The sequence below is a fragment of the Bombyx mori genome, chromosome 5 (assembly GCF_030269925.1).
Source record: "Bombyx mori chromosome 5, ASM3026992v2".
Taxonomy (NCBI): Eukaryota; Metazoa; Arthropoda; class Insecta; order Lepidoptera; family Bombycidae; genus Bombyx; species Bombyx mori.
In genome coordinates, this window is record NC_085111.1 from 16,105,284 (window position 1) to 16,128,162 (window position 22,879).

Below are 22,879 nucleotides of genomic sequence, written 5' to 3' on the forward strand. Positions count from 1 at the left end.
TTTAATTTTGAATAAAGGATAAATTTATTGCGGTTTGGTGGGCATGAGCAATTTATTATCAACACGACGACAGTTTGCTAAAAATACTCTAGACTCGCGATAAAATACACCTTCATAAAATAAATGTCGTATGAATTATTTTTAAAATAACAAATTTGAACTTTATCTAAAAGAGTCAAGGCCAGTTTTTCTGTCCAGGATGTTAGGGCTACAAGCGCTTCATGTTGTTTCAAATACAGTAAGGAATCATTACAAAATTTCAGCGTGAACTGAGTGCTTGTGTTGGAATTAATGTTTATGTAGATTAATATAAATTGTTTTGCGTTGTTAAAATTAAACGATTATATGTTTAAAGTTGTATAAGAATTAATAGTTAACTGCCATATTGAACGGGTGAGCATATATTTTGCGTGTTATTAAAATTTATTGTTCATTTTTAATTTAACTTTTGATGTGAAACATCTATAGCCGCACGTAAAACCGATTTCTGGCGTGGCGACGCATGCCGTGGCGACGTGTCGCCACGCTATATGATGGTATATATATACAGTCTATATGCAGTAGTGTGTACGGTGTGGCGACGCGTCGCCATGCGCAATCGACTGTGCGATTCTCTCCCACTCGATCCGGCGTTAAACCATCTCTCTCGCTACACTGAGCTCGGATACCTTATACAGTGTTGTTTACTACAGTACACATAACCTGTGTTTTACTTGAAAAAAAATTATTTTTTCGTAATATTTTATTTTATCATTATGACATATTTAGTTCCTATCACAATCTGTTCTTTTCTGCATATTACTTTTACAAAATAATGTCGATGTTTCACATCTGACAGGTGTCCCGTAACGGCTCCCTTTTTTTGTATGATTACTTGACTTTATATTATGGTTGATTTGTATTTATATTTTTTTATATCACATTTGGCGTTAAGCGGATATCTGAGTCGTTTGATAATGCCGCCCTTGAGACATTACGATGGAAGTCTCAATCTTTCAGGCGTAGTAAATTTTTGGAGAAATTTGAAGAGAAAGATAGAAGATGGTACTGTGATATAGAGGTGATGAGATTGCTACTAAAACCTAAATTAGAGTTAAATTGGCTGAAACATAACCCACCAGCTCATCAGTGTGCTTAGTGCGAGTTTTTTAACGTTTTCGATAGCGTAAAAGTTAGCTCATATTTGTATGGAATGGGATCGTTTGCGTACGTTTGCCGTTAGGGGCGCTGTTCCAACTGCATAGAAAATTGGCTTAACTTTTACGCTATCGAGACCGTTAAGAAACTCGCACTAAGCACACAGGTAGTAGATGCATTCGCGACGCTACTGCCCTTGAGCTGTTAGATATCTTCCTAACGCGCTCGGGCAGCTGTTAGCAAATTCCACGCCTCCTAGCTGAACCCTCGCTGACACCCCTGTCCTGGTGAAACTAGCAAGGCATCCGGGTCACCAGTAATCCCCGTCTCCCAAAACAAACACGCATATACTTTCTTAGCTTGGACTTGATTACTTGAAAAAATGTATGTCGAGAATGGACGTCAATGAATGAACTCATGGACGTCCGTCGTTAATATTCGGAGTGTAAATAGATTATACGTTATCAGAAAAAAACATGTAAGCGATAAAAAAAAATCGATTTTATCAGTTTAAACATTTACCACGCTATCAGCGGTGATATTATTAAGCGTATCGTCTTTCGATAAACTAAACGATTCCTATATTTTAAAAAAATCATCTTGTTTGAGTTTCTTAATTGTGGAAGTATTTATTTTGTAGGAAGAGCTTAGATTATTTTTGGAGATTTGTTTCGACACGTACGACATTATTATTTTTTCCTACCTAATCTAGTGACCTTGAGGGGTCATACTAGATTCATTGAGCGCGTAGGCGAGCTCTCGGGGTTCTAACCTGGAGGTGTTGCTAATACCAGATCTAGCAAGAGTAGTGCTTCGCAGAATCTACCACCGGATAGGAAACGCGACCCACTGAGAAGATCCGGCGAGAAACTCAGTGGGTTAGGGCATTATATAATTGTTTTTTTTTTTTTTTACTAGGTTATTATTATTGCTTAGATGGGTGGACGAACTCACAGCCCACTTGGTGTGAAGTGGTTATTGGAGTCCATAGACATGGACAACGTAAATGCGCCACCCACCTTGAGATATAAGTTCTAAGATCTCAGTAAGTATAGTTACAACGGCTGCCCCACCCTTCAAACCGAAACGCATTACTGCTTTACGGCAGAAATGGCAGAGCGGTGGTACCTACCCGTGCGGACTCAGAAGAGGTCCTACCACCAGTAAATGAGTGGTCTGAATTAATTAGTTCATAATCGATAGGTGTGTGCCATTATAACCAAATTTCTGAATTTTTCAAATGTTGTTGAAGAATTATATTGTAAGGTCACTCTGGGCTTGAAATGCGAGGCATTCATTATCTTCACCTGGTTGGTGTGATTGTATATCGTATTAATGGCTTACTAAGCGGTTAGTGACCGTAATATTATTATCTTATTATTATTAATATGTGACTTACTGAAGTGATTGAAATTTTAAAATTGTCGAACTGAAATATGTTAGTGTCGGGTGATGTGTTTACAGTTCACAACGTATTACCTCCTAATACAAATTTTTAATGTATAATGAAATATTTGAAAAAGATTTATTTAAAAAAAAAATTTGTACGTTACATCTCTAAATGATGTATAGCGGAAGATAACTTTAAGGGTACGAAGTATCATCACTAATGTTCCACAATGAACGTGATTTCGTTTTTGAAGGTCATTAGCCACCGATTTGGTGCCACGAGCCACGTATAATTTTCATTTGTCAATACAACTAAAAACGACCTTATATATGCTAAAATTGTATGCACCGATAGGAATTGAAAAACTCAAAGGCTTATACACGATATACAGCTAATGTACTGCATATTATTATTATTCTTATTTTATTGCTTTGGTGGATGGACGAGCTCACAGTCCACCTGGTGTTTAGTAGTTACTGGAGGTTACGACGTAAATGCGCCACCCACCTTGAGATATAAGTTCTAAGGTCTCAGTATAGTTGCAACGGCTGTTCCACCCTTCAAACCGAAACGCATTAATGCTTCACGGCAGAAATGGCAGGGTGGTGGTACCTACCTACCCGCGCGGACTCACAAGAGGTCCTACCACCAGTAATATTATACAGGCTGTTAGTATTCTGGAGCTCAAATAAGAATATACTAATATAATATACTGAATACTAGTAATAAGTAAAACACGACTTATTATTTATTCGTTGTAAAACACTAATCAATAGAACACACCTCTATAAAAATCATGCTCATCGGGTCTTTTGTTCAAAATTTACTATTTTATTTGCTTTAATAGACAGTCGAATTACTGGTGGTAGGGCGCCTGTGATACCGCACGGGTAGGTGACAACTACTCGGCCCTATTTCTAACGCGAAGCTGTAATGTATTCCGATTTCAAGGATGGCGCAATCGTTGTACTCTATAGAACTGAGACTTAGAACTCATGTATTAAAGAGGGAGGCGGCATTTATGTTTTTATATTTTTATTTTTTTGTTGTTGCTTAAGTTAAGTGATTAGCGGAGCCCATAGACATCTAAAACTTAAATGCCGCCACCTACCTTGAGATACGAGTTTTAAGGTCTCAGTATAGTTACAAAGGGGTGCCCCACCTTTTAAACCAAAACGCATTACTGCTTCACGGCAAAAATAGACAGGATGGTGGTACCTACCCGTGCGGAATCACAAGAGGTTCTACTAGTAATTATGTTTGATATTTATTATACGATGTTATTCCTTCACTTTGGAAGTCAATCGTGAACATATGTTAAGCACGTATTTATTAACAAAAATTGATACTTGCCAACGGGATTCGAACACTAGTGCATCACTAGATACGAATGCACTGGACGTCTTATCCTTTAGGCCACGACGACTCGTGTACTTTAAAGAACTGAGATTTAGTACTCATGTATCAAAGTGGGTAGCGGCATTTACGTTGTTGATGCCTATGGGCTCTGGGAATCATTAAGCATCAAGTGGGCCGTGGTCTCGTTTAATCGTCTCAGTAATAAATAAAAAAATAGATAACCAAGATATGTAGATGTAGATAGATTGTAGATAGGCAATTAAAATTGCCATATCAATTTCATTATTACTTTATTGTTTTTATTTATACATATTATACATTTCTAAACCAAACCTAAAGTCAATTCGATTTCATACTTAGTGATGCATGTAATAATACTCGTTAGGTGGTGATCCTGGAAAATCTTGAATGGCTTTAGCGAATATTCTCATAATCTTTAAACATTTTCAGCGGAGTCATGAGCAGTCTCGGTGAAGCCAAAGGGGTGGAGGTGGTGAAGGTGACCGACGACCACACGTATCAGCTGAATGAGGATGCATTACGGATGATCCTACTGCGAGATGAGGTCAAGGACCTTCCTGTGGTCGTAGTCAGCGTCGCTGGCGTCTACCGCGGTGGAAAGTCCTTCTTGCTGGACTTCTTCCTCAGATACCTAAAAGCGCCCGTAAGATTATTACCAGCTAAAGTATAGCTAGAAAGATAAAGTTAAATTAAGGCTTAAGTTCTGTCGGAAACTATTACTTATTAATCCAACATATTACCAAAATGTGCGTTGCAAATGACCGTTTTAAATTCAGTGTAGATATTTATTGAGCACTAGCTGACCCGGCAGACTTCGTAGTGCCTCAATCGATAAATAAAGGACCTCTAAACCTTTGTATAAAATAAACTTAAAACAAACAAAAGGAATCCGTCCGACGGGGGACACAAAACAAAATTGTTATTTTTATTTAGTTCCGAGCATTTTCATATTTATCTACCTTTTAAACCTTCCCTGGACTTCCACAAATAATTCAAGACCAAAATTAGCCAAATCGGTCCAGCCGTTCTAGAGTTTTAGCGAGACTAACGAACAGCAATTCATTTTTATATATATAAATAATTGCATTAAATAGTGGCGTTTCATCATATTATCATTTTATTCAGTAGTCAGAACCACCACTACTATCATTAAAGAAGCCCTCGTACGCATGCAACAGATTACACTGACAGATTATTACTTCCTTGACGTAATTAAATTGAAACATTTACCGTGTGAACATTCATAAGATTTATTTATTTCTAGATATGTAACTTTGTTAATAAATAATATCTATATAAACCGAGCTTCAAATGTTGATAAACTATCGCTACAAATAATAATTATTAGCGCGGAACTGCGTCAGACACTAAAATAAATTATCAGAAATACTTCCTAAGCGCGTTGAAAGCCATATAAATTCAAAAATAATATTGTCTCTGTTAAATTTTGCGAGACGTTTTACTGCTGTTAACTGCTGTGACAATATAAAAAATTAATTAAGGTAAAGAACTAGGATAGAAGCCTCAAATGTGTTGCAATTGGATGCGAGTGATTCATGTCAGAAATAGGCATGATGTGATTATGCCTAAACATTAGTAACTGCAGCTGCTGAGGTACTGTTCTTATTATCAAAACGTATAGTGGATTTCTAGGAAAATATGAGCTTTGAGTTTCCGCATTTCATTATATTATCATTTTATTCTCAATGAACATTTTTATTTCAGCCCTCGTCTCGTGATAGTGCTGCGTGGCTGGGCCAGGAAGACGAGCCGCTGACGGGATTCATTTGGCGGGCTGGTTGCGACCGTCAGACAACTGGTATCGTTCTATGGTCGGAACCGATTGTTACCAGATTCAACGATCAAAAGGTTTGTATACCATGCCATACCATGCCATACCATGCCATACCATGCCATACCATGCCATACCATGCCATACCATGCCATGCCATGCCATACCATGCCATACCATGCCATACCATGCCATACCATGCCATACCATGCCATACCATGCCATACCATGCTATACCATGCCATACCATGCCATACCATGCCATACCATGCCATACCATGCCATACCATGCCATACCATGCCATACCTTGCCATACCTTGCCATACCATGCCATACCATGCCATTACATGCCATACCACGCCATACCATGCCATACCATGCCATACCACGCCATACCATGCCATACCACGCCATACCATGCCATACCACGCCATACCATGCCATACCATGCCATACCATGCCATACCATGCCATACCATGCCATACCATGCCATACCATGCCATACCATGCCATACCATGCCATACCATGCCATACCATGCCATACCATGCCATACCATGCCATACCATGCCATACCATGCCATACCATGCCATACCATGCCATACCATGCCATACCATGCCATACCATGCCATACCATGCCGTACCATGCCATACCATGCCGTACCATGCCATACCATGCCGTACCATGCCATACCATGCCATACCATGCCATACCATGCCATACCATGCCATACCATGCCATACCATGCCATACCATGCCATACCATGCCATACCATGCCATAGCATACCATACCATACCATACCATACCATACCATACCATACCATACCATACCATACCATACCATACCATACCATACCATACCATACCATACCATACCATACAATACCATACCATACCATACCATACAATACCATACCATACCATACCATACCATACCATACCATACCATACCATACCATACCATACCATACCAAACCGTGTCATGCCATGCCATGCCATGCCATGCCACGCCATGCCATGCCATAATATGCCCCACCCCAAACCGAAACGCATTACTGCTTCACGGCACTAATAGGCAGGTTGGTGGTGCTTACCCGTGCGGAATCACAAGAGGTCCTACCAACCGTTTTACGCAAATTATAATTTTGGGGGTTTGATTTTTACTACACGATGTTATTTCTTCAACTTGGAAGTCAGACGTCATAGCCCCTGGACAAGTCGGACAATTCGTGGTACAGTACTTTGTGCAATAGCATGTGGAGTAAATTAATTTAAATTAGTTAATGATTATTATCAGGTGGCTGTAGTGTTGATGGACACCCAGGGCACGTTTGACAACAGCAGCACGGTTCGCGACAGTTCAACTATCTTCGCACTTTCCACGTTACTCTCCTCGATTCAAATCTACAACCTCAAAGAGAACATCAAAGAAGACGACCTCCAGCATTTACACGTGAGTGATAAATTCCAAAAGTCGCCAACACATTTTTAATATTACAATAAATTTTCTTATAATGCCCGAAATGTAGATTTTCGGGTGGTTTATACTGTTTTAAGCCTTCGTCAAACAGGAAGCGTAGTTAGCGCCGCGTACTTAACGCCGCGCTCTTCAAATTGACCAGATGAGTCTAACGCTCCTTGACGCAACGCATTCGCCAAATCATAGTGCCTTTCGATAGCAGTGTGAAAATTTAAAAGTATTAAGAAATCGAGTGATTCAGATGTGGCATAGTATAAGCATGGGTATTTTCTAACTATTTATATCATTTTTTCGGGCATTATTTAGTATTTTAATACACATTCACTCGGATGCTAAAATAAAATTTGTAAATAATTACAACGTCTGACGTCAAAGCGTCCTAACACCGCGACAGAGCGCTGCGTACTTATAGCGCTGGGGCTCTGTTTGACGGTATGTTACCATAGTAGTACAACACATCTCGGCGTCATAGCGCGGCGTCAGTTTAGCGCTCTAACGCGCGCTAATTACGCGTTCTGTTTGACGAAGGCTTGACTTTTACTGATGTAAACGGAAGAACCAATTTGAATCGGCCTGCTGTTGGTGAAATGAAAAATACCGGCTTTGCGCCTCTGTCGTCACATGATCACGGAGTCGAAATCTTGTTTGTCTTCAAAAAACGAATACCGAATAAAAAATAAAAAATAATAATATTATAAATAATAATAATAGCCTTTAAAACCTGAAAATGATTGGTTTGCGGCAGAATTATGCCGGAGTTCGATGTCAGTTGAAACAGTTTCAAATTTCTAGATATTAGGGGGAGCGTCAGGTGGAAAATTTTGATTATAATAAATAGAGATACGAAGGAAAAATAAGACCTAGTTAATACTGGTGATATGATGATATATCATGGAAGATAAACGCCTCGATTGAATGTGAATGTGAACTGATATATTCTTTTTTAACAATATGATCATCTGTTGCGTTGTGGTAATTGAGCGTGGACTGTATTTATTGTTTTAACCTTTATATGACAAATTAAAGACTTGATTTAAGAGGAATATAAAATTAATGCGTTGGCTCTTGGCGGTTGGATTTGAAAGAGAGTTGGTGTCATGGCGGACGTCGCTTTGACGTTCAGAAATTGAACATCGTCCTTTTTGTTGACGTCAATTTGAAGGAACATGATAGCATTTTATAAACCGATTACGATGTGCGTCTCCTGCCTGGTGAATGGGTGATTCAAGAGTTCTAAAGGAACATGCCCATCACTTCGGTAGCGTTGACAAAAAAGCAAAAATAGCTTGCAACAACCATGGAGAGACAATCAGATCCATATTACTACAGTGTTACTGTCACAACAGATCAATAGAGCCCCTAGTTATGATGTACCCGGAATAAAGCGTAAAATAACAACAAATAGAAGTTTAAAACAACTAGTTGTCGCCCGGTAGTCGAAATTCGATTATAATCATTAATTTAAATTATAAGTTTGAACATTATTATGGTTCTATTGTCAAATACTATATCATACATTTATAATCACAGATTTCGCTAAGGCTACACTATAGACAAATAATATTAAAGAAGTTAATATTAATCTAGTCTCAACTTTACCACAGGCTTTAATAATAAACAAAATAGTATACATGTTAGTGTATGTAATGTTTTCTTTATTGGTTTAATGTATCTTTTATGCATTATTAAAAAAAATATTAACATTGTGCACTCCTTCTCTATATTTTCTATAAGTGTGGGAAATTTCGTACTCCTCCGTCCGCGCGATTTTCATAAAAGGGGGTACAAAGTTTTTGCTTCACGTATTAATTTAAAACGATAACCAATTTTGATGTTTCAGCTTTTTACGGAATACGGAAGGTTGGCGTGCGATGATGATGATGAGGCAGCGTTCCAAGTTCTCATGTTCTTGGTCCGTGATTGGGCGTACCCTTATCAACACGCGTTTGGCGCGGAAGGAGGCGAAGAATTGCTTATAAAAAGGTTGCAGGTGTGTTAAGGTTATAGGTTTTATTGAACAGACAAATTATTACTGGTGTTAAGACGTCTTGTGAGTCCGCGCAGGGCAATCGTTGTAACTATACTGAGATGAACTTATATCTCAAGGTGGGTGGCGCGTTTACGTTGTAGATGTCTATGGGCTCCAGTAACCACTTAACACCAGGTGGGCTGTGAGCTCGCCCATCCATCTAAGCAACAAATAAAAAAAAGCTTATCACTAGCAGTTGGCAGCGATTTGGCTGAGCGTCAGATTTCTATTGTTCATGTGTAATAGTAACTGTTTATCATTATGCGGCGGCCCAAATAACGATCATATGCTTTTAAAAAAAGTGTATCCCACAAGATTAACGATAATTACGGTTCATGCCGTAAGATGTATCTTCAATGAAACAATTTAGAGTCAATAACGGCTGGACTACGACCATTGGCATTGCTGATGTCCATAAGTGATGGCGACCACTCTCTACCGACTAGTCACTAGACCGTATGCTCGTCTGGCTCCAATGACAATAAACACAAATACGAAATCAAATAAAAAATCTAATTAGTCTATATCTATACTAATATTATAAAGAGGAAAGATTTGTTGGTTTTTTTTTTTTTTTTTTATTGCTTAGATGGGTGGACGAGCTCACAGCCCACCTGATGTTAAGTGGTTACTGGAGCCCATAGACATCTACAACGTAGACGCGCGCCACCCACCTTGAGATACAAGTTCTAAAGTCTCAGTATAGTTACAACGGCTACCCCACCCTTCAAACCGAAACGCATTACTGCTTCACGGCAGAAATAAGCAGGGCGGTGGTACCTATCCGCGCGGACTCACAAGAGGTCCTACCACCAGTAATTACGCAAATTATAATTTTGCGGGTTTGATTTTTATTACACGATGTTATTCCTTAACCGTGGAAGTCAATCGTGAACATTTGTTGAGTACATATTTCATTAGAAAAATTGGTACCCGCCTGCGGGATTCGAACACCGGTGCATCGAATGCACCGGACGTCTTATCCTTTAGGCCACGACGACTTCAAACTTGTTTGTTTGTTTCGAATAGGCTCCGAAACTACTGGACCGATTTGAAAAATTCTTTTTCCATTAGAAACCGACATTGTCCCTGATGAACATAGGCTACTTTTTTTTATTTTTTTTTTTATTTATTTTTTTTGGTTTCATGTGTGTTTTAATGTTTCCGAAGCAAAGCGAGGGCGGGTCGCTAGTTTAGAATACAACTTGTGCTACGTTTTTTAGTACTTTAATTACATATTTGCATATTTAATGATTCATTTTTAAATCGACGTTCTTTATAATCATAATATTTACCAAAACCCCAAACATAGCCAGCATAAATCTTATACCTTTAAACGAGCAATTCTTGTATATATATAATTTGAATCTCGGAAACGGCTCCAACGATTTTCATAAATTTTAGTATACAGGGGATTTCGGGGGCGATAAATCGATCTAGCTACGATTTATTTTCAGAAAATGTTGTTTTATTCGTGTTTTCAATAATCAACTCTTCCCGACATCTATTGGCGAATAATAATACTATTTTTCTTAATTGAGGGCAACTAACCGCTTTAAAGATACAACAAGATGGCGTTATCAAAAAAAAAAACCCAACAAAGCTCGGTCATCATCTAGTGTTGTTTATGTGTCAAAAAATTGTTTGTATATAATGGAATTGTTAGTAATTTTTAGATTAATTTAAGTGTACGTGCCACTAAAGGCCTTAACCAAATTACATGGCCTATGGTCACATGGTATACGGGGATAGGAAAGAGGTCTTAATTATAATTTAAAATAGCCTTTACTTCTTTCAAAATACCGCCAAACATTTTGTGGACACGTTAAACCGGACACTTTTTACCTGTTCTTCGTTCATCGTGAATTTTATTGTAAAACTATTTTGTTCGCAGATCACTAACAATCAGCACGCGGAGTTGAGGGAATTACGAGAGCGAATCCGTTCTTGTTTCAAATCGGTCTCCTGTTTCCTGATGCCTCACCCGGGGTTCGTGGTTTCGGAGCAAAACTTTAATGGACAACTAGCTGGTTACCAATAAATTTATTTAATTGGGGGAAATAGATTATTGCTTCATCCTTTTACCGTGAAACCTTGTTCACCCTCTTAGATCAAATCACGTTAGGCGACAATAGTTCGTTTTAGAATAACACCGCCTAATTTCTTCCAGTGAGTTGGTTCTCAACGGAAACTGGGCAATAGCGTTTTCTGAATTTTATACCTGTATATTGCCATTTCGTTTACTAATCCTAGGATGGATGCGCCACTATTGTGCCTATTCCGTCTCGATGGAGTTTTGCATTCCCGCCCAAATGTGATACAGTTATAAAATATAGCTGAGAAAACGATTTCATATCTCATGGTATGTGGTCTATGAACCACATAATAATAGGCGGGCTTTCTTTGTACATTAGAGACAATAACAAAGTTAATATTGCCCGATTCCAGTAAAATTACAATAAACATTTCAGACATTCGTATTGAGTTCAAAGAAGCGCTTCGAGATCTGGTACCATCGATGTTCGGATCTAGGAATTTGGTGCCGAAAAAAATCAATGGTCACCAAATCAAAACTCGGGACCTGTTTGATTTCTTTAAGACTTACGTGAACATCTACAACAGCGAGGAGCTGCCTACTCCGGTTACCATTTTGAAGGTAATGCAAGAATAAAACAATGAACTTCTTTTATCTTCTTCTAAATTGTCTACCAAAAAAAGCGAATACTTTTTACAAGACGGTGTCTAAATTAAGAAGTTATTCCCTTTGAAATATAAAACCGATATCATGTTTATGATATTTTTTTATTTACAATTGAAGAGAGAGTTCGATCTTATATCTCAAGTTGGGTAGTATTCACTTTTTGACGTCTGTAAGCTCTAGTAACAACTTAAGTTGTCAATAGTAGATGAGCCGTGAGCCCTTAAGTACCCTGCCCTCTGCGGGATGCCCTGCCGGGGTCTCTATCAATCCCCGAATCGTACACCGAAGGCGGTTCGAAACACCTGGAGGACTTACAGGATACGGACCAGATCCTTATTCCAGCCCCCAACTTTACTCGTAGTACCAATAATTAAGAATATAAAACTATACAAATTTATGGATTGAGGAGCTAAAGTTAAAGTTTGATGTTAAAAGAGACGCTAAAGTAAGGTAGACGAATAAAGTCTTGAAAGGTTAAGTGAACATTGTGTGTACTCATAGTATGTGTGGTATTTTTTGTGCGTATGTGTTTCATGCTAATATTTATTGCCTCTATTGGAATTCTATTGGAATATATATATATATATATATATTTGTATGTGTTTGAGTCTTTGTTTTTCAATGAACCTGCCAGTATTTCCATTATTTAATCTGCATTGCCTTTGATTAAATTGTAGAGAATGCCTTAGGCATTAAGTCTGCTAATGTATGCAAACACATTGAGTATAGTAAATAAACATAAAATACTTCGTGATCATTACTCATATTACATAACAAGAAACGGTTTTTATATAATTAATTTAATTTTTTTTTCGCAGCAGACGCTGGTAGTTATTTATTATTTACGGGGCTTATCCAAGTAAATAATAAGAAATAAATATTTTTAATGTCCGTTAGTTGACTTTTCTTCTATTTCTAAAAACTTTTTAATTAAATTATAATTATTCTTATTATTATTATTAACTGTACTGAGTAACTATACTGAGACCTTAGAACTTATATCTCGAGGTGGGTGGCGCATTTACGTTGTAGATGTCTATGGGCTCCAGTAACCACTTAACATCAGGTGGGCTGTGAGCTCGTCCATCCATCTAAGCAATAAAAAAAAAAAAAAAAAATTAAAAAAAAATTTGTTGCCCTTTTAGGCAGACGAGCATACGGCCCACTTGATGGTGAGTGGTTACCGTCGCCCATGGACTTCAGCAATGCCAGGGGCAGAGCCAAGCCGCTGCCTACACCAAGCCGCGGCCTACATATATATTTGGCATTGTAACGATTTTATTAACGAAATAATTGTGTTACAGGCAACATCTGAGGTGGCATTGATATCTGCGATCAGGGATGCAAGGGAACAGTATGAAAAACGTATGGAAATGAATGCCGGTGCCAAACAGCCGAGTGTACCAGACAACGTGCTTGAAGATCAACACAAGAGAACCGTTCTTATTATTCGTCAATCGTTTGAGAGTAAAAAGAGGATTGGTTCACAAAAGGACGCCAAGGAGCATATCGAAAAGCTGATTACGGTTAGTCTTCAATTTTGAATTAAAATTTGATTATCATCGAGATAACATTCCTATGATCAAACAGTGAAGACATAATTATTACGAGATTTAAAAAAAAAGAACTTCAGAAGCGGACATATTATTATGTAGTTCAGAGAAAGGTTTTTATTGCTTAGATGTATGGACGAGCTCACAGCCCACCTGGTGTTAAGTGGTTACTGGAGCCAATAGACATCTACAACGTAAATGCGCCACCCACCTCGAGATATAAGTTCTAAAATCTCAGTAAAGTTACAACGGCTACCCCACCCTTCGAACCGAAACGCATTACTGCTTCACGGCGGAAATAGGCAGGGTGGTGGTACCTATCCGCGCGGACTCACAAGAGGTCCTACCACCAATAATTACGTAAATTATAATTTTGCGTGTTTGATTTTTATTACACGATGTTATTCCTTCACCGTGGAAGTCAATCGTGAACATTTGTTGAGTACGTATTTCATTAGAAAAATTGGTACCCGCCTGCTGGATTTGAACACCGGTGCATCGCTTCAACACGAATGCACCGGACGTCTTATCTTTTAGGCCCCGACGACTTCTAAATTGTAACGAATTAAAATGTTTTCCACTCTTTTAACGTGTTGACAACTTTTTTGTGACTTTATACATAACGAGCCGTACTCGTCCGCTTCGCTGGGCATTTAAAATTAACATTATTATTTATTGTCATTATTATTAGGGAATCCAAGACTCATATAAATATTTGCCTATCCATTAAGTACATGTATTTTTTACATGGATACCAAGTTTCCAGTCAATCGGATGCATGTTTCAGAAGTTATAACGGAACATCCGTAAAAACCACTAGAGAGTTATATATTAGTATAGATTATATGGTTGTGGAATAGAAGTCGCGTATAGTAAAATTGATTTTAATATTATGACTAGCTGACCCGGCAGTATTCGTAGTGCCTCAATCTAAACTTTTGTATAAAATAAACTTTAAAAAAACAAAAGGAATCCGTCCGACGGAGGACACATCAAAGGAAAAGCAAAATTGTTTGTTTTTGTATAATTTCGAGCACTTTCATATTTATTCACCTTCTAAACCTTCTCTGGACTTCCACGAATAATTCAAGACAAAAATTAGCCAAATCGGTCCAGCCGTTCTCGAGTTTTAGTGAGACTAACGAACAGCAATTCATTTTTATATATATAATATAGATTATTAAGTTGGTGAAACAAATCACGTTTTAACTTGCATGTTAAGGAAAATGCGTTGGCGTGACTAAGAATTTTTTTTTACCGATATACTTAAGAAATATGTATAATGTTTTTTTTTAGGAATTAGAAGCACGCTTGCAGCATTACTTGACATTGAACAAAGCGAAACTTCAGAAAGCCGTGGTTGACGCGAAACAAGCTTACGATGACGCAGTTCAGAAGGTGACTAAGGGAGAGCCTCTCTGTCTGCACCCCTTAGACTTAGATTCACTCCACAACAAGGCGGTGGACGCGGCGGCAGATTTATTCGATAACAACAGAAGAACTCCCGATAAGGAAAGCGACCCTGAAAGGATTTCGTTAATGAAGGTATTTAATATCATTCTATTATTTCCGAATGAATAGTTAGCTTAGAAAAAGTCATATATCTTTTTTACATTTACCTTTATGCGGATTAGAATGAAGCCAGCGAAGATTACATATTAATTCGGCAGCGTATATTTATATTTATTATATAAATGTGGTTTTATTGCTTAGATTTGCGGAACCTTAAACTATATAATAGAGATAAAAACCTCATTTCTCGAGGCTGGTGTTGATGTAGCGAACATGTAGATGGATTTGGTCTACTGGTAAAGACTTCGTACCATCTGAGCCGTGAGCTCAGCACACATTAAAAATAATTAAACAATGCAATTAAGAATGCTCCTTTTAATTTCTAGCATCGCATATAATAGAGATAAAAACCTCATTTCTCGAGGCTGGTGTTGACGTAGTGGATATGTAGATGGATTTGGTCTACTGGTAACGACTTCGTACCATCTGAGCCGTGAGCTCAGCATACATTAAAAACAATTTAACAATACAATTAAGAATGCTCCTTTTAATTTCTAGCATCTCGAAGGTAATATCAAAGATTTGCGATTGAAAAACGATTATAACAATAAAGTCTTCATTAGCGAGGCCCGAAAGGTATATGAGACATTAATGCAGAAGCACGTCTGGATGGGATCGTGTGTCTCTGACGAATTATTGCAGAATTGCCACAGAAATGCATTGAAGAAGGCCATTGGAATCTTGAAATCGCATCGCAACATCCCCACAAACCATAGCGAAGATAAATACATCAGTTCTTTACAAGAGGTTTGGTTTTTTATTCTTACGAGATTTCCTACGTGATTTAATGTGATTTACTTTCATTGCTTAGATACGTGGACGAGCGCATGGCCCACATGGTGTTAAGTAATTGGAGCCCATAGACATTAATAGCGTAAGTGCCGCTGCCGTCGTCGTGGCCTAAAGGATAAGACGTCCGGTGCATTCGTATCGTGTTCGAATCCCGCAGGCGTGTACTAATTTTTCTAATGAAACACGTACTTAACAAATGTTCTCGATTGACTTCCACGGTGAAGGAATAACATCGTGTAATAAAAATTAAACCCGCAAAATTATAATTTATGTAATTATTGGTGGTAGGACCTCTTGTGAGTCCGCACGGGTATCACCACCAAGGTGGGTGGTGGCATTTACGTTGTAGATGTATATGGGCTCCGATAACCACTTAACACCAAGTGGGCTATGAGCTCGTCCACCTACCTATACAATAAAAAAAACCCAGCTTGAGACATGAGTTCTAAGTCTAAGTTTCTACAGTACAACGGCTGCTCCGCCTTTTAAACCGAAGTGCATTACTGCTATGCGGTACAAATAGGCAGGGTGGTGTCACCCGTGCAGTCTCACAAGGCGACTTATCACCAGTTATTTCGTTGTTACTTTTGAGCAGAGAAAAGAAACTAAAACTTTGTATCATATTTACTTTAGCTATTGTGGATTTTCTTCTTTTTCGCGACCACATGTGACTTTCCTCCACAGTGCTCGGTCCTGGATGGCATGGACCGCTTGTTATATATAGACAACCACCAACCACTTTCTGAACCAGATCTGACCATCTGGTCTCAGCGCGCTTGACCTCTATGCGACCCGCAATTATGAGCTTCTCTAATTTATGTCTGGGAGACCGCACATCAGTATCCGAAGAAGCTCATAACACGTTCTTGGGAGATGGCAGAGACCCTTTTTTTATGTTTAGCTCTATTAAGATGGACTCGTTAGTTCTTATGGCAGTCCATGGTATACGGATGCTCCTCCGTCACACCCACATTTTGATGGCATTGATCTTTTTGCTATCGCGGCTTTTCATGCATTTCTATTGCGCTTATTGCGGAGTTTACCATGCACAAATACAATGAAAAACATTTCAATTTTTTATTATAATAATAACTAGCGACCCGCCCTCGCTTCGCTTCGGAAACTGTAATTTATTATTGATTGCTCCACTATTTAATGGATGTTATTATACATATAAACCTTCCTCTTCAATAACTCTATCTATTAAAAAAGAGAGCATCAAAATCCGTTGCGTAGTTTTAAAGATTTAAGCATACATAGGGATATAGGGACAGAAAAGCGTTTTTTTTTATACTATGTAGAGATGGTTATTATAATCTTTATTTAAGTTCCAAATGAATAATGTACCTTTTACGTCTTTGGAATTAAATTCGACTGTGTAGCTTAAACTAGACGCGCTGGTAAATCTGCAGTGACTATATAATTCACATAATTACATTAGTGTATAGAAATTACATACATAATATGTAATTTACAAAAATACATATACAAAATATATAAAAATCAAAATACAGACAAACGAAAGATATCAACTGTCGGGTTTCAATCTATACTAATCTATATATTAATACGTGAAGCAAAAACTTTGTATCCCTTTTTACGAAAATTGCGCGGACGGAGGAGTATGAAATTTTCCACACTTATAGAGAATATAGAGAATAAGTGCACAATGCTAATATTTTTCTTAAAATAATGCATAAAAGATACTTTAAATCAATAAAGAAAACATTACACACACTACATACCGTGTATTTGACGCACACACGCATGTGACGCATGCGTACTATTTATTGTCAAACTTTTGTTCTGACGTCTGTGGTCAAATTTAGAATAGATTAAATATTGTTTGTCTTTGTTAACATTTTTTATAGTATAGTCTTGGCGAAATTTGTGATTAAAGAAGTATAAAATACAATTATAATAGTGTACAAACTTACAATTCCAATTAATTATAGTCGAATTTCGACTTCTGCGGGACCTCTAGTAATATATAAATCTACAGTGGGTTTTAGGGATGTTCCGTTATAACTACTGAACCATGCATCCGATTGACTTGAAACTTGGCATCCATGTAGAAAATACATGTACTTAATGGATAGGCTAATATTTATATGAGTGTTGGACTCCCTAATAATAATGGCAATAAATAATAATTTTAATTTTAAATGCCCAGCGAAGCGGGCGAGTACGGCTAGTATACAATACATGCGTTAATTTTTATTATTCGCAGAGCATCGTAGAAGAATTCCAGAAGTTTCGTTCAGCGAACAACAACGCCAATAAGATTGCGATCCAAGAGGCAGTATACTCTTACAACAATCACATGACTTCAGCCTGGGGACCGCCTTCCAGCTGCTTCCATCCCCAAGACCTAACGAAAATCCACGAGACTAATAAAGCATTGGCCCTGACTGAATTCCATAACAGCAGAAATACGACGGCTGATGATGATGGTGATGACGATGATGACGGTGATGTCAATAAACAAAAACTCGTTGAGGTTCGTCGGTAGTCATAATACAGATTTGCGCTACTGGGTTGAGATTGAAGGTGGGTGGACGAGCTCACAGCCCGCCTGGTGTTAAGTGGCTACTGGAGCCCATAGACATCTACGACGTAAATGCGCCAGCCACCTTGAAATATAAGTTCTAAGGTCTCAAATATAGTTACAACGGCTGCCTCACCCTTCAAACCGAAACGCATTACTGCTTCACGGCAGAAATAGGCGGAGTGGTGATATCTACCCGCGGGACGCACAAGAGGTCCCACCATTTAATTACAATTAATTTAATATATTAATATATTAATTTAATTAATTCAATTAATTAAATATATGCAGTATTTAAAATCTCAACTATTTATTTTTTACTAAATGACCCGGCAGACTTCGTAGTGCCTCAATAGATAAATAAAAGACCTAAACTTTTGTATAGAATAAACTTAAAACAAACAAAAGGAATCCAATCGGGGGACACATCAAAGGAAAAACAAAATTGTTATTTTTAATTATTTCCGAGAATTTTCATATTTATCATATTGAGATAGTGAACGTTTCGATTTTATTGATAACTAGCTGACCCGGCAGACTTCGTAGTGCCTCAATCGATAAATAAAAGACCTAAAGTTTTGTATAAAATAAACTTAAAACAAACAAAATGAATCCGTCCGAAGGAGGACACACCAAAGGAAAAACAAAATTGTTATTTCTATTTAATTCCAAGCATTTTCATATTTATCTACCTTTTAAACCTTCTCTGGATTTCCACAAATAATCCAAGACCAAAATTAGACAAATCGGTCCAGCCGCTTTCGAGTTTTAGCGAGACTAACGAACAGCAATTCATTTTTATATATTTTTTATTATTATTTACGTAGGAAGTGTTTCTTTCCTTTTTAAACTCTAACTAGATGATAACCGAGTTTTTTTTTTTGGTAACGTCTTGACATTACCTCTTGTTGTGTCTTTAAAGCGGTTAGTTGCCCTCAATTAAGAAAAATAGTATTATTATTCGCCAATAGATGTCGGGAAGACTTGATTATTGAAAACACGAATATAACAACATTTTCTGAAAATAAATCGTAGCTAGATCGATTTATCGCCCCCGAAATCCCCTGTGTACTAAATTTTATGAAAATCGTTGGAGCCGTTTCCGAGACTCAGATTATATATATACAAGAATTGCTCGTTTAAAGGTATAAATAAGATAGTTTCTGACGCTATTTTTAAAATCTTTCCACATGCTACTGTGGCGCCACCTTAATTAGCTCCTTTTAGCGGATACTTTTTAATATGCGTGAGTTGGTCCTCCTTAGTTAAACCTTCCATACGCCTAACCAAAATAGTGAATAAAACGATTTTTTTTATAATTCTCTTTCAGCTATTGAACAGACGTTATAGTGAACTGAAAGAAATCAACTCGGCTTCCAACGATATGGCAGTTGCCGATTCATACCGCGAATACTGCAGGTATATGGACGGGAAATGTAAGCCGTCGGTCCTGTCTATATTAATTGTTCCTTGGCTGGTCAAGGTACGCAAGCTTTTTCTTTACTTTCGCACATCTATTCGGCGAGCTTAGTCATACTGATATGTAAATTTAAATAATAATATTGCTTAAAATATTAATTTAATTAGATAATGTGGAAGGATATAGAGGAAGAGGTAGACCTAAGAAGAAATGGATGGATTGTGTGAAAGATGATATGTGTAAAAGGGGAGTGAGCGAAGAAATGGTATATGATAGAAGAGTATGGAAGGAGAAAACATGTTGCGCCAACCCCAGGTGACTGGGAGAAGGGCAGGATAATGATTATTAATTTAATTAGAGATATCAAAATGATTTCAATTTTGTTTTTATATTTATATGACAGGTGAGTGAATATCTAGTTAGATAAATTTATTAAATTTTTAATTTTTTATTGTTAATAAATTCGTTTTAATATTACAAAAAACTCAGTTAACTCTTTCATTGTCCGAAGAATCTCATATACATTTTTTTATAACCCTTGTAGGCAGACGAGCATACGGCCCACCTGATGGTGGTCGTCAATACCTATACTTGAGACCTTAGAACTTATATCTCTAGGTGAGTGGCGAATTTAAGTCGTAGATGTCTATGGGCTCCAGTAACCACTTAACACCAGGTGGGCTGTGAGCTCGTCCAACCATTAAGCAATAAAAAAAACCAGGGACAGAGCCACGCCGCTGCTTAAAAATTAGCTGCTGTACATTTCTCAATAACGATATAAGATTAATATTTGTTAATCTATGACCCGTAGGTGATCAGACGTCTGCCAGATTATCATAAAGAAGGCAAAAACGCAGCATGGGATTACTTCAGAAGCAAGAGACGCAATTACTCCTACCGTTCCGATGACAGTTACAGAACAGACCTCGAATCTGTAAGATATTTTCAAACTTCTACCGGCTTATAGTATTTTCTTGCGGTAACCGTACTCGTCGAACTCGACAAAGAGTTCGACGTGCAACCTAACCTAAGCATCAACCCGCTGAGTTTCTCGCCAGATCTTCTCAGCGGGTCGCGATAATGATCCGGTAGTAGATTCGGAGGCGCTCGGGTAGCTGTTAGCAAATCCCGCCCCTCCAGGCTGAGCCTTTGCTCGCCCACCTGCCCTGGTAAAATTGGAAAAGACCTCCGGGCCACCAGTAATCCTTCAATCCTAAAAAAAATATTATACACTTAATATTTGAGATCACATGCAATGAGCTTTATGTTCGTCTCTATATTTCGTTTGTTTGTCTGTCATCTTAACCCTCAGACACAGACCACTGAATTTCTCGCCGGATCTTCTAAGTGGGTCGTAGTTCCGATCCGGTGGTAGATTCTGCGAAGCACGGCTCTTGCTAGGGTTCGTGTTAGCAACGTCGTCAGGTTTGAGCCCCGTGAGCTCACTTACTAGTTAAGATTACGCTGATATAGCCTCTCAAGGCTCTCAGCTAGGTAGGAAAAAAAAAAGGATTCAATATAAAAAACAATGTGTCATAATACGTATTCGATTTTCAACAGAAACTGGAAGATGGTTTTCATGAGTATTGTCACCCGCTGAACGCACTCACTCGTGAGTTCGGTATATGAGACGATTTGGGAGTGGCATCAACTAAACAAATAAACAATTAAAAAAATAATACGGAAACACCCAACTGATTTTTTGACTACAAGGACAGTGGTAATTGATGTTTGGCCATCATAGAAAAATATTCGGGATATTTGTGATGTATTAGCATATTTATTCGGAAATCTTATTGTGTTTTTTTTTATTATTGAACGTTTTTGAATAAAAACAAAAAGCAAATCACAATGTTTTTAGATTTTATGTTTATAACTGATGCTCGCCTATCCTTAATGTATCAATCAATGTAAAAAAAAACAAATAATTGTAATTGAGAAATAGCAATATTATTTTAAGTGTTAGATTATAATTTTTTGTATTTGAATTTGTATTTTTTTTTATTATTCAATCCGGGCGTCGGCATTTAAATTATGATGTTAATTTATGCCAAGAAAACGACTAGTCGTGATAAAGTACATGTGCTGCCATCTATTGTCTGAAATATACATTAATATTTATTTAATTTCAAAACATTCTGCTAAGTCGTAACTAATTTAAAACAAATAATATGATAATAAGCAGTAATTTGAAGGGTCGGTGGCCCGATTTGAAGGATGGGAAAGTCGCAATACTATACAATTAAGACTTAGACCTCATTTTTAAAATGAACTGCGATATTCACGGTGTGATCTCCATGAGCTTCGGAAACCACTTAACACCAGGTGGAACATGAACATATTTCATCATCATCATTCTCCAGCCCTTCTCCCAGTCACCTGGGGCCGGCACAACATGCTTCTTCCTTCCATACTCCTCTATCATATACCATTTCTTCGCTCACTCCCCCTCTTACAAATATCGTCTTTCATTGAGTTTGGTGGGCACCTAAGAATACTCCCAACCCAAACTTAGCTCATAGGTGTCGTAGAAGGCGACTAAGAGTCAAAGCATGACCAAAGCCTTGGCCCAAAGCCAACAAAAGTATCCCCAAGGAAAGTTAACGTCAGGCTGGTGGCCGATCATAAAATTTTTGCCAAAACTTAGAAGCAACATTATGTTTATGCAATAAATATTTTAGATAATAAATTTTTATGCATTGTTTTTATATTATTGTTTAGAAATATAATAACTAGATAATAATACACTAGATAAATACAACCGAAAAAGCTCTTGCAATTACATACATGCCAACAGTAAAAATATTTTTGTATTTGTATAAGAATTATTTTGTAAAACAAAAACTTGTGAATAAATGATATTATTTTGAAGTTAAGCTTTTTTTTTAAAAGTAATCACTACACAGTATAAAACAAAGTCGCTTTCTCTGTCCCTATATCTGTCTGTCCTTATGTATGCTTAAATCTTTAAAACTACGCAACGGATTTTGATGCGTTTTTTTAAATAGATAGAGTGATTGAAGAGGAAGGTTTATATGTATAATAATATCCATTAAATAGTGGAGAAATCAATAATAAA

The 22,879-nt window shown here is 37.5% G+C and overlaps 1 protein-coding gene across 2 annotated transcripts; it reads left to right on the forward strand.

Moving 5' to 3' along the window:
• The first annotated feature begins 223 nt into the window (after positions 1-223).
• LOC101744356 (atlastin) lies at positions 224-22,671 on the forward strand. Of its 2 annotated transcripts, XM_062668820.1 has the most exons (15): positions 230-393; positions 935-1,060; positions 4,337-4,550; positions 5,633-5,776; positions 7,003-7,158; positions 9,026-9,175; positions 11,109-11,244; positions 11,686-11,870; positions 13,220-13,441; positions 14,765-15,013; positions 15,539-15,787; positions 18,063-18,332; positions 19,711-19,863; positions 20,612-20,734; positions 21,361-22,671. In XM_062668820.1, the coding sequence occupies exons 3-15, from the start codon at positions 4,344-4,346 to the stop codon at positions 21,427-21,429; spliced, it is 2,313 nt and encodes a 770-aa protein (XP_062524804.1). In that variant the 5' UTR covers positions 230-393; positions 935-1,060; positions 4,337-4,343; the 3' UTR covers positions 21,430-22,671. The 2 variants fall into 2 exon arrangements, with proteins under 2 accessions (XP_062524803.1, XP_062524804.1); XM_062668819.1 differs by lacking the exon at positions 935-1,060 and having other exon boundaries at positions 224-393.
• The last annotated feature ends 208 nt before the right edge of the window (positions 22,672-22,879 follow it).

Coding starts and splice junctions, on each gene's coding strand:
- LOC101744356 (XM_062668819.1), top strand. CDS start 4,344: ATGAGCAGTCTCGGTGAAGCCAAAGGGGTGGAGGTGGTGAAGGTGACC. Junction 11,245..11,685: donor CTTTAATGGACAACTAGCTG/GTTACCAATAAA, acceptor TAAACATTTCAG/ACATTCGTATTGAGTTCAAA. Junction 15,788..18,062: donor ACATCAGTTCTTTACAAGAG/GTTTGGTTTTTT, acceptor TATTATTCGCAG/AGCATCGTAGAAGAATTCCA.